The sequence below is a fragment of the Pecten maximus genome, chromosome 7, assembly GCF_902652985.1.
Source record: "Pecten maximus chromosome 7, xPecMax1.1, whole genome shotgun sequence".
Classification (NCBI taxonomy): domain Eukaryota; kingdom Metazoa; phylum Mollusca; class Bivalvia; order Pectinida; family Pectinidae; genus Pecten; species Pecten maximus.
Genome location: NC_047021.1, coordinates 33,068,715 through 33,082,182, shown reverse-complemented (window position 1 = coordinate 33,082,182; position 13,468 = coordinate 33,068,715). Strand labels below are relative to the sequence as shown.

Sequence of the window (13,468 nt, the reverse complement as noted above, 5' to 3'; positions counted from 1 at the left end):
ATCAGTATTAAATGCGATACCTGGAGCCAAAAATTAGATTAAGTGGAAATTTGCATATATGCAGTTCATTATAAATGGACCCTGCTGTCTAATTAGGCACAAAGTGGACGGAACGAATTCTGTAAATACAAGGACAGCATTCTTGCGTAAAAAAAATCAACACCAGGTACACAGCGAATCCTGTCTAATCTGACACTTTTTGGAACATGCATACCGGTCAGATGAACCTGTCTAATGTAATAAAATATTCTCAACAATCGAGTTTCTTTTCCTAGTAAACTATTACTGTTGAGAGCTGACTTTAAAAACATATTATTCTATTGAAAGAGTCATTCTGTCAACATAAGGTTGTGTTCATAAATGTATCAATACTTAGATTTTGTTCTAAGTTCAATTAACTAAAATATACAGTAAAATGCATATCCCATTCAAGAAATCTCTGTTAGAATTTAATAAATACACAATAATGTATAATGAAATATGTCTTTCCTAAATATAAAATCATTTCAGAGATTTTACAGACCTGAGCTACGGGGTAGATATTTACTGAAGCGATCTTTTATACAATAACTATAAAAATTCCATGAATATCGCTATTCAAAAACATAACTAAAACCATCAAAGGCTACTCCAAAAAAGTATCAAGTTAACATAGATTCTACAACGGACTCCAATAATCAAGAAATTCTATGCATGGTTTGTGCTAAAGAAAATAAGTCTTATTATATGGTATTGTTTGAATTGATTGACTTCTGTTGGTGGTTCCTGGTTGACAAACCTTGGGAGTCCAGCAGAGTAGATGTTTTATTGGAACTGCCTTGAGATGAGTAACATAGAGACAGAGATGTCAGAAGTGAGAGCAATCGGCTAAAACAAGTTCATCTAGTTGAGATTAACTAATCATATTTCACAATACTGTACGATGACCTGTTCCTTCCTTATCATATAGCCTTATGTACATGTAGATTTTCATAAATGTGTATCACAGATGAAGGTTTTTTTTTGGTAGGTGAGAATCAATCAGTGGGACGAATTTGAAGCGTGATTTTTTGCTGATTGTCCAAGCACTCTCGCAACTTATTTTCCGTCATCGTCAGTCTCTGTTCCAGCAACGACACAGTCTGTTAAAAGATAAAAATATTTTTATTATGCTCTTTGTACCTTCAACATTCAATTTCATCTATAAAAGGAAACTTGTGTTAGGAATGACATCTAAACCAACCTGTATCAGGACATTCAGATGTGTTGGGACAGTTACAATTTTGAGTGAAGATATGCACAGTAGTCGAGTGGCAAAGTGTCGACACACTCGCCGATCACCCAGGCAACTTGGAGTCCCATCTTCCTTCCGAGTATGACATCATTGGGCTTATATTCAGGACGACAAGATTGATCAGTAAGTTAGTATAACTTGCTTCCCAATTGTTGTAAAAGAAATAAAATTTGCAGATTCTTATATGTTAGGATATATACCTGTGTTAAAACAGTGACAACTCTATCAATATTAAGGACTGTGTGTTAGGAGTGACCCTTTTTGGCCCTATCCTAGCTGTTACGTCAATTCATGTCATAACACCAGTGTTACAACACTATATTTACAGACAGCCTTACCTGTGTAAGGACATCTAACTGGCCGACTATCTGCTCCAATGTGTTGGCTAACTGTGGCGGGATAGACTTTGGCTCCAGTGGCTGAGTGGTAGAAGGAGCCTCCTCACTTCTTTGTTGACTTGATGGCATCTGTAGATCCCTCAAAGCGTGGTCAACAGACGTCATGTTGTACTCCTGAAATCGCTCACCATTCATTACCGAACGCTGGAATGGAACAAGTATGTATCAAGCACTAATGGTTTCTGTTTTGTATTGTCCAATCAACAACTATGGCCATTTAAAGACGGCCCCCACTGGTGCAAGAGGCATGGATTTGGTGATTGTGAGTGTATTTTGAGAGGCTGCTGTATGTCAATTACCAATAAAACCAATATGACATAAAGGTGGGGAAAATATACAGACAGGGATAACAGAAGAACAATAACTCTAGTGTAAAGTTTTATTCCAGCAATGGACTTTAATCTGAAATTAATAATTAAGAAACAGACAAGACAGGTATCGAAGTTACTGTTTATTATTATCATGAGTAAGAGTTCTTTGTTGTAGTAAGTGAACATTCTTTATTACGAGTAAGAGTTCTTTGTTGTAGAAACTGAACATTCTTTATCATGAATAAGAGTCCTTTGTTGTAGTAAGTGAAAATTCTTTATCAGGAGTAAGAGTTCTTTGTTGTAGTAAGTGAACATTCTTTATTACGAGTAAGAGTTCTTTGTTGTAGAAACTGAACATTCTTTATCATGAATAAGAGTCCTTTGTTGTAGTAAGTGAACATTCTTTATCATGAGTTAGAGTTCTTTGTTGTTGTAGAAACTAAACATTCTTTATCATGAGTAAGAGTTCTCTGTTGTAGAAACTAAACATTCTTAATCATGAGTAAGAGTTCTCGGTTGTTGAAACTAAACATTCTTTATCATGAGTAAGAGTTCTTTATTGTAGAAACTAAACATTCTTTATCATGAGTATGAGTTCTTTGTTGTAGAAACTAAACATTCTTTATCATGAGTAAGAGTTCTTTGTTGTAGAAACTAAACATTCTTTATCATGAGTAAGAGTTCTTTGTTGTAGAAACTAAACATTCTTTATCATGAGTAAGAGTTCTTTGTTGTAGAAACTGAAAATTCTTTATCATGAATAAGAGTTCTTTGTTGTAGTAAGTAAAAATTCTTTATCATGAGTAAGAGTTCTTTGTTGTAGTAAGTGAAAATTCTTTATCATGAGTAAGAGTTCTTTGTTGTAGAAACTGAACATTCTTTATCATGAGTAAGAGTTCTCTGTTGTAGAAACTAAACATTCTTTATCATGAGTAAGAGTTCTCGGTTGTTGAAACTAAACATTCTTTATCATGAGTAATAGTTCTCGGTTGTTGAAACTAAACATTCTTTATCATGAGTAAGAGTTCTTTGTTGTAGAAACTAAACATTCTTTATCATGAGTAAGGGTTCTCTGCTGTAGTAAGTGAAAATTCTTTATCATGAGTAAGGTTTTTTGTTGTGGAATCTGACAATCTTAACAGTGGTTTTGATCTTTACCTGCCCAGATGAAAACATGGCCGGACCAACCTCTGTCACTTCAGGCTCTTCATCATCCATCTTCTTCAGATCTGTACGGGCGTCCAACTGTCAAAACATTACACCATTAATCTGGGTGTTGCATAATTAAATATTGAGTTTAAGGCAACTATGAACTAAATGTATGATAATAAAGGCTCCATCAGCTTTACAAATTCCAGTCCCCCATCTAATTCAATGATTGATTGTTAAAAAAGGATTGCGGTCTCTAGGGTTTCTATATTATCCCATCCCCATCTCATTTAATGAGTCATTGTTAAAAAGCGAATGCGGTTTTTGGGGTTTCTAAATATTCCCATTCCCCATCAAATTTAATGCGTCATTGTTTTATAAGGATTAGAGTCTGTGGGGTTTCTATATAATCCCATCCCTATCTAATTTAATAATCATTGTTAAAAAGGATTGCAGTTTTCGGGGTTTCTAAATATTCCCATTCCCCATCAAATTTAATGAGTCATTGTTTTATAAGGATTGGGGTCTCTGGGGTTTCGATTTTTAAATAAGTTGTATATTGTCCACAATTGGGGTATACAGGTATGAAGCACACAAGCATTGTACTTACCCTAGTTGTTGTTTGAGGTCTTTGGGGCTTCTGTACTCTGGGTGGTATATCACCAACTGTCGGGGGAGCTGCAGTTTTCTCCCGCTGCTTATGAGACTGAAGAACTTCATTAAAGTCTAACTGGTCAAAGTTGGTTTTCCATACCAGTACCTATCACAAACAAAATAAACGTGTTATCAGGCAGAATTAAGTTTGTCACTCAACTACTGTATGATGTGTGTTCTAACATCTGTTACATAACTACTTACTGCATTACCCGTGTCCTAACACCCATTAGATAACTACCGTAATCAGTGCCTTAACACCCATTACATGACTACAGCAGAGCTCAATTTATGTGTCATAACCTTAACATACAACTGTACTCTGCTATCAGTGTAGTATAAATTGTGTTATGTACACACGTTATAACACCTAGCACAGCTATACTATGATTTGCAATTGTTTCGATTGTGTATCCACTGTGATGCCATAACTGCTTGGCATCAAAAGTTTTTTCAACAAAGAAAGGGAAATGAAGGGGTAAATTGAACAAAAGCTGAATTCAATATAAGATAGTCAAGGCATTCATAGTAACATTTCTGAATTTCGCAAACTGCAATGAGGACAAATTTATCAGGATGGCAGTAAGGTACTGAATGAACAACGTACTATTTACTGGTTTTCAACTGTGAAAGATCGCCAAAACCAATACTTTTGACATTTCTTTGAACACAGCATCTAATTTACAATGAACAAATAATCAGTTTGATTTCATAACACTGTTGTATAACCTTTAATTTTTCTACATAACTCCGATTGTTATAAGTCTACAATATTTCCGTTACCTACCTGCTCATCTGACCCGCCGGAGGCGAAGTATTCCCCAGACCGAGAGAATGATACAGCAGTTGATGGACCCTGAAACACAACACAAACATAGCTTTAAGGTAAGCTTCTTTTCTGGGACACTTTTTAAGCCATTCTGTAAAATCTACATTGGTGTTAGCAGCACATTTTTGTGATGAATGGAAAGAAACTGGCCTTTAAGTTCATGTAAAAGTGAATTGAATGTGATCATTGGTTATCACAACTGATTTACTTTTGGATCATGTTTCACGCACCAAGACTATGGACTGGATCACATTTATTGGTGGCCTGGTGGCCTGGTGGCACAGTGGTAATGCATTGGCCTCTCACCGAGGGAACTCGGGGTTTGATTCCCCATTTAAACATAAAAGATTTGGTTTCACCTGTCCGACATGGGACTCTGGTTTCTTACTGTATAAGACCCCTTGCAAGCTTCCATCTGAGCCAATAACAGAGATTTATAAGAATTATTTTTTTTGTACAATGAATAAAGCTTTAATACATTGCATTCTGGTCAAATGCAATACAAAACCCTATGGAAAATATCTCTGATATAACTATTAAACTTGCCATCAGTCACACAGATTGTGGACCTGCCACTGGCCATCTCATGATTATATAATAATCACATGACTTGATGATATATGCAACTGGTCATGTGATCTTCTACTGTACATGATTGGTGAACTGACAATAAGTCATGATAAGTGCTCCTGTCTTTGGGATTCACATGACTTTCGGATCTTTCAGTAGTAACATGACTTCAGATCTTTTTGTGGTTGAATGACTTTTGGATATTTCAGTGGTCACATGACTTTTGGATATTTCAGTGGTCACATGACTTTTGGCACTTCCTGTGGGCTATAGTTACCTGGTGTCCATGAAGTGTGTAGAAAAGTCGACCCTCCAGCAGGTCAAAAATCTTTAAAGTAGAATCATCTGAGCCTGATATCAGGTAGTTCCCACTCGAATGGAATGATAAACTGTTCACGGATGACGAATGAGCTGAAATAAATTAAATTTGGTGTAATCAATTTGTTGATAAGTTGATAGAAATGTTTTATAAACATCTTGAAAGTAACTACCAGTATTTATTTCTGACAGAGGAAGTGATTTGCAGCTCAAAGTCATCTGCTTACATTCAGATCATCACTTGTTAAGAAAGTCTTCCTTAGCTAATATACAACATTGCCAATACATCCCAAAGTTTATCTGGTATATTGTTATTGTTTAACACTGTATCAACACAATGTCATTTAAATACAGCATGGATAAAGGAATATTTTAATTTGTGGAATGAGAAGCAAACAGAGAAAAAGTGTTAAAACATCTTCCCATTCAACTACAGCTGGCAGGGTACACAAGGAAGACTAAATGTTGCCATCAATGAAATGATCAGTAGCAATCCTTGAATAAAGATATAATCAATAATAATTAGTCTAATGCAATTTAACTGAATAAATACCATACATAATGAACAATTATAGTACTTGATGACAAATTATACTTATTTGTGTTTTTCAGTTTATACAAAGACCTAAAAAAGATGTACTGTCATCTTCCTCATTTTCACAACTGTTATTCAAATCAAGTTAATTTTTTTCTTATTTTCTGACCAGTTTGATTTAATATTTTCTTCACTACTGTAGCAATTTGAGTTTAATACTATTTTCTCTTCTATTTACCTATATGATGCTGTAGTAATTTGAGTGACTATTTTCTCTACTATTTACCTGTATAATGCTGTAGTAATTTGAGTAACTATTTTCTCTTCTATTTACCTAGTTATTTGAATCAATAATATTTTTTTTCATTTTTACCTATATAATGTTGTAGTAATCTGAGTTAGTAATGTCTCTTTTATCTAATACCTATATAATACTGTAGCAATTTGAGTTACCACTTTCGGACTTCTATTTCCCTGTATAATGCTGTAGTTACTTTAACTACTATTTTCTCATGTATTTCCCTGTACAATGATGTAGTAATTTGAATTACTATTTTCTCATGTAGTTACCTGTATAATGCTGAAGTAATTTGAGTTACTGTTTTCTGCAGTATTTACCTGTATAATGCTGTAGTAATTTGTTCATCCTGATGTCCCACACTTTAACAGTACTGTCAGTACCCGCTGAGGCTATACACGTGCCGCTCGGGTGGAATTCTACGTAGTTCACAAACCTGTACACAACAGAACACAAATCTCAACATCTGGCACCATCTATACCAGTCAACTAAACTCAAAGCATAGAGTTACAAAATGGTGTATGTTTTAATACCAGCTATGTGGCTAAAACAGGGTAGAAAAATGTTTGTATTTATCTAGATTTTTTTCTTTTTAGGAATTGCTTTTAACACATGTTTTCATTGCTTAAATATAGATCAATATAGGTTATTTTCATGAGTACAGATAGGTAATTATAAATTTTATAGTTAATTTGTATAGAAAGTGAAAAAAAAAAAGTCATTTCAACATTTGGTGTTGTCACATTTTCATTAAAGTATCAAATTATCCACAAAGGTAAAATTAGGTTGCAAAGTTTTTAACTTACCCTCCATGTTCAAAAAATGTATGCACACATTCTTTACTATTTTTGTCCCACAGTTTTACAGTTTTGTCATCGCTGCCTGATACAATGAGTCGGCCATCAGGGGAAAACCTGGAAAATAACAAACATGGTTTATACTGTAAGCATTAACAAAGATAATCTTCAATAAGCATCTATTATATAGCCAAATATTGTTTCAAAGCACAAAATTGATATTTCATAAAACAAAGACATATCTAAGAATCAAACATTACAAAGTGATCATCATTTAAACTATAAAACAAACCAAATCACTAGGGAGATTTTTCTTTCTGAAGTAAGAACTAATTGGTGGTTAGCAAAATCTTGTTTACTCACCTTGCACATCTAACCCAGTTCATGTGTTGGTTTAAGGAGAACATGAATTTCTGTCTGTGTACTGTCCACACCTATCAAATAAAAATTCAACATGAAATTTTCATCATTTTACACCTATTAAACAACAATTAAGCACAAAGTTCTCTTATTTTACACCTAATAAATAACAATTAAGCACAAAGTTCTCTTATTTCACTTTACACCAATATATAAAGATTTATCACCAAGTTCTCATCAATTTAAAACTTTTAATACACAAAGTGTGTGAACCAGTGTGTACCTTGACTGTTTTATCATCAGAAGCTGTGAGTAAGTATTGGCCATCACTGGAGAAGTCTACACTCCTCACGGTAGCTGTGTGGGCCTTGAATACAGTTGACTCTCCTTTCCTGTAACACACCAATATTCCATTTTTCTTAAAATCCTGCATCATACATGAACTGTAATATATGTAACTGGTATGATAGGTAGTATAGTTGATTTTATGTTTGGGTTGAAAATGGTGTCGGAGCCAAATTCTATCCAGCATTTCAAATTGTAAAACATGCTTGGTTGCAGTATGGAGGAAACTGAAGGGAAATTTCACAAGTTATCAATTTGATTAAAAAAATCTGTGAATGACCCTGGATGTGGTATGTTCAGATGTTAAAGCATAGCATGAACAAAATGAGCCACAAATAGATCAGACTGAGAAGTTATCATGTAGAAATGAAATCTAGAGAGACAAATTGATAGGGTAATTATTATCATCTTTTTACATAGGGCCCTAAAACAAAATTAAATTGCACTGGTTATTGTCTGAAAAAACGTGTGTGGTCATTGGACTTTAACTTCTGAAGTTGTTAACAGATATTTGGTTTGGTATCTTGACATTAATCTCTAGAAACATTACAAATGAGAGATCATGATGCAGCTAATATCTGAAGTAAATTTGTTAGCACAATTGATACCGATACTGATATTTTATTTGAAGATACAATTAACAAGGCAAAACATTGATACTGACACACTGGGGATCCACAGTCGTACTGTCTTGTCTCTAGACCCCGACGCTACAAGATGACCCGACGGAGAAAACTTCACGTCCATCACTGCATCCTACAGGGGGGAAAAGACAATACAAATCATTAATACATTGTACTTTATATATCATTCTGAACATTTCTTGAAATATATCAAATCACTACTTCCATCAAACAAAAAACATTATTATTATTTAACACAGACCTGATAAAATGAATGATGCAATGTTTTAGAGCAAATTAATTCTCTAAGCTATATTAAAACATAATGGTCATAGCATAGCATTTTATCATGCGGTCATAACCAGTTCTTAGTATAGTAGAACACAGATCTGAATATTTGATTACCTGAACATTAGATTATCTGAATTACTATGTCTCCAATACCTGATATTATGAAATCACATACCGAGCATATGCCTAACTAAACAAATTACCTGATACTGGTAATTTGGATATATAGCATTCTACTGTACTTGTCTAACAATCAAATTCTAAAAAAAAAAAAAAAAAAATTCTAATTGACCTATGATTTTTATGGTACCCATATGCAACATCTTTTCCTCTCAATGATTCAAGAGTCTTGAACAAATATCATTATTAAAGACAATCCATGATAGTACACAGGTCTGAGTCAGTGTTGGGAATCATTATAAATTTTATGATCGATCATCACTATCTCTTAAACAATCGATGACCGATTATTGATCGATCATGAACATGAAGGGAAATATCTACAAAAACATTAACCAAAATAGAGGAAAATGTGGACATGTTTTAAGGCATCTAGCTATGTTTTAAAATTTGTTTTAATGCATTTCTATTTCAAATAACCAGGGACATATTGTTCATTTATTAATTGTTGAAGTCAGCTCTAAATCTCGAAAAATTTCCATGTTAAAATCATGATTGATTAGTCATAGTCAGAGGTAAAACGACTAATCATTGATTGAATTGATTCATCGGAACAACACTAGTCTCCATTAAGCTAGCTTAAACATGAAATGCTAAAGGTCAGTGCAACTGTGTACTTCTTTCTGAAGCTGAACATGTTCAACTCCAGCTTTTTGACAAATCTTGTTCATGGTGTCGTCGATCAGCTGTTAATACAAATCCTGTAGTGTGTCTGTTTATTTCCATTTTTCTTGCTGATAAGAAAAATAAGAAAGTTTCAAATAATTGCCTCATTTGACAAAAATGTCATTGCTTTGAGGTCTATTTACCAATATCATGGTTGAGCATGTGCACCTGCAGGAGTTACGGTAAACCTCCAGTTAGTTCGAACAAAATTAAATAAATATTGACGAACCAGTTCGAATTATTCGAAATTATGCTTCAGAAAATAAGTGTGAGTTCGAACTATTCGAGTCAATATCAGCGAAAATCTCGGCAGAGTGAAATCATTAGACACAAACACATCCATCGTAAATCTGATACGTAACAACGGCGGTCTGAACAATGGCACATTTATAAGTTAGTAAAATGATAGTATTTTATTAAATTCAATGTTAATTGATCGTTAAACATTCTTCATTTCACGATAATTATGATGGTTATTGCGCGAAGCCGCTCGGTTAATGCGTAGCTACAGTAGGCCCCAAAACAGTACCGTACACGTTTCATTGTGACACAAAAGTTAAACATTTGTACAGTATAATCTTTGCATGGTTATATTTTTTATCTGAATCAAAAACTATCGCTATATTATTGTGATAAATGGTCTCTTTAATACATCTAAAGCAGTCTACATAACCTGTTGCGTTTATGAAAGCACTACTGTAAAAATAGGCGATATATGTTGGTAAAATTAGGTCAGAACATCAACATGTCTGCTTTTAAATATGCCCAGTCGTATCATCTACCAAACATAGTTGATACCTGCAAAATTATCCATCACTAATTGGGACACCTGTGGATTGTTTTGACTTGATATGAATGCTCTTCACGTCACTCAGCACGATCGGGCAGCCGATCCTTTCAACTTTACCGCAAGCGACACCTCGCGTGGCCTGCTTACCTAGCGTTAGGTTGCAGGTTTTCAGGTAATACTTTGATTGGCAATACTTAAGATATGTCCAGTCACAATTAGATAATCATAATGCTAAGTTAACACTAGTTATATGTGAAAATACACGGACGATTTCTTAGTTTGCCATACAGCACGAATACAAATATTGCATGTTATTTATACATTGTCGGGGCCAAAATTTGCAATCAGCTGTCTCGTGCGTGGTGTATTTTGGAATGTAAAAAAAAAACCTGAATTAACGCTAAAATATGTGGCATATATTAAATCACAGACGCATTCTAATGATCACGCATACAATCTAATAACCTAGCGCTAAACGTGCTTGCTGATCAAATTTAAATGTTGGCGTTGGCCTGGTCATCGGGGCCGAGTCGTCGCGAGCTTTCGATGGAGTTTACGGGGGAAAAAATCTTACTTTACGTTCTTAAGTTCGAACTATCCGAAATGGTGTCAGTTATAAACAGCCAGAGGTCGAACTATTACTAGCTAAAAAATTATTGTTTTTCTAGAAAAAAATGTGTGTTCGAACTATCCGCCTGTTCGAATTAATCGGAGGTTTACCGTACTCATGTGTCCCGTTTAATTTACCTTGTGTCCAACAAATCTGTAAGCCCTCATTTGAGGCTTGAAATTCCACACCATCAGACAGGAATCCATTGACCCAGAGGCTACAACAAGGAGAGCATGATTAATTGTAATGAAGCAGTTTATTGTTTTCCGTTCTCTACAGATGTTGCAGGGATTTTAATGTGATCTGTAGAACTTGTTGTTATCAGACACATGTAAAAATGGTTTATGAAGCAAAAATCTTAACTTAAGGGGTCATTGCTTCAAACAAGGATAAGGCGAACAGACATGGGCAACATTATATGCACCATTGTTTCCATAAAATGGATACATGTGTGCTGATTCAAAAGTAGGTTTTTGTTGATATCTTACATTGGCACAAAATGTTTAAGATAAGGAATATTGGACACCATTTTCCAGTGCATGAGATATGGATGTCTATAAGCTACACAATGGAAAAGGTATCTGTGATGGAATATAAGTTTTATGAAAACTAGCATAAAAGTATTTGTTTTTTACACATAATTTGTAAACTTTAACAGGTAAAAATTGGTTGGTATATATCCTAATCATGAATGATATTGCACTTTAATTTATGACTACTGACCAAGTTGCTTCATGTTTGGGTTGAAGTCCACACTTGTGATGGTGTCCCTGTGGCCCTTAAAATGGCGCTCCAGGGACGGATCCTCCTAGAAAAAAAATATAAGCCACCATATAAATAAGCACAAAAACTTACTGGTACTTATAATTATTTGACACCCATATGCATATATATATGCATGTGATAAGTTCCTGTAGCAGGCAGAGGGGATGTTATTTGTTACAGGTTAAGTTGACAGGGTTAGCTTAATGTTAATGCTATGAAATAATGTCTTTATGTTGTGTCTATATATATGACATGTCTTAATGTTGTGTCTGTACTAGCTATGTGTATACCTGTGTCAGCCTGACCTTTGTTGTTGTTTTTTGTTCTTGTATCCTGCATGTAGTCACAGTGTTTGCATTGTCCATATGTAGTCGCTTGTTTTTTTGTCAGTGTCTACAGTACTAGTGCCTGTGTGCTCCTGTGAATACTCTGTTGTGATTGCATTGCTAATGCTGGGTACATGGTATATTGTATACTGGCATGGGCAGCTGTCTGATGGCTTAGTTTCCTGTGTGCTGCTTGACACACATGCTCATGTACAAATTAAACTTTGGCCCAACACGTACTTGTTACATCGATCCAATAACCCAGAATGAAAAATAATCTCAGGGCGCTGCCCATCCCCCCCCCCCCCCCCCCCCCCCCCCCCCCCCCCTTCCCCAGATAAGGAGTGATCTTGGGGTCTGTTGTGACGTATTATAATATTTCTTTTTGGGTCATAAAAATGTGTCAATCCCCCTGTGGTTGCTACTTGTATATGTACTGTCTGTACTACAGTAAATATAAACATATACAGTAACAGGAAAATAAATTGCTACAGGCAGATGAGGTTCAAATTCCTTAAATACTACTACAGCACTTACAAGCTCCTGTGGTTGCTACTTGTATATGTACTGTCTGTACTACAGTAAATATAAACATATACAATAACAGGAAAATAAATTGCTACTGGCAGATGAGGTTAAAATTCCTTAAATTACTACTACAGAACTTACTGTACTGTACCATATTATTTAGGACAATTTCTGCAACTTAATAATTAGGTTCCGTACTTCGCTTGGATAGATTTTCAAATTTTAACATGCCTACTGTTCAAATGTCATGTCAAGTAAAATGATTTCATGGAAAGAAAGAAATTTATAATCAAAAGCCGGTTTTTTAATTGCAATATTTCCATTGACCGTGACGTAAAAAATTGAACCCAAACATGAATGACTATTTTCCAAGCATGGGGAATAGCACGGGCGAAAAACATTATTTTTTGTGGGTTTAAGGCTTTGATGAAGTATGCACTCTCCATATTTCATAATATATATGTACTATTCATAATCAATATATACAAACCAAAACATTCGTCATCTTGATTCCTTCAGGACAACACAGCAAATCTGAACCTGTCTAATCATGTATCGTACTTTCGAAGATGGCGGGCTGTTTACCAAAGGGAGGTAATTGTTATTTTTTAGTTAGGGACTTTCTAAATGCAGAAACAGATATCGGATTAAAATATTACGCCACATAAGGGAACGGAAGTGTAAGGTCTTCTCTACAGTACATGTACTCAATATAGCAGACATTATATTCAAGCATTGTTTTTATCAATAGTTATAGTAGATACGCAGACAGCCGTCGTTTCCCGTGTGGATCAAAATATTACGGTTAAGAACGGTTCTGTATGTTACACTTTACCAAGACCGGGGTAGGG

General features: G+C 34.8%; 1 protein-coding gene across 2 annotated transcripts; it reads right to left on the bottom strand.

Annotated features, from left to right (window-relative positions):
* Positions 1 to 964: 964 nt before the first annotated feature.
* On the bottom strand, positions 965 to 13,228 carry LOC117330624 (POC1 centriolar protein homolog A-like). Of its 2 annotated transcripts, none has more exons than XM_033889052.1 (14): positions 13,108 to 13,228; positions 11,722 to 11,806; positions 11,136 to 11,215; positions 8,503 to 8,594; positions 7,777 to 7,885; positions 7,497 to 7,567; positions 7,143 to 7,250; positions 6,656 to 6,771; positions 5,462 to 5,595; positions 4,573 to 4,641; positions 3,742 to 3,891; positions 3,141 to 3,227; positions 1,612 to 1,815; positions 965 to 1,121 (listed from the first exon to the last, which is right to left on the bottom strand). In XM_033889052.1, exons 1-14 carry the CDS (start codon positions 13,120 to 13,122, stop codon positions 1,017 to 1,019), a joined length of 1,425 nt encoding a protein of 474 aa, XP_033744943.1. In that variant the 5' UTR covers positions 13,123 to 13,228; the 3' UTR covers positions 965 to 1,016. The 2 variants fall into 2 exon arrangements, with proteins under 2 accessions (XP_033744943.1, XP_033744945.1); XM_033889054.1 differs by having other exon boundaries at positions 1,612 to 1,785.
* Between the last annotated feature and the right edge of the window lie 240 nt (positions 13,229 to 13,468).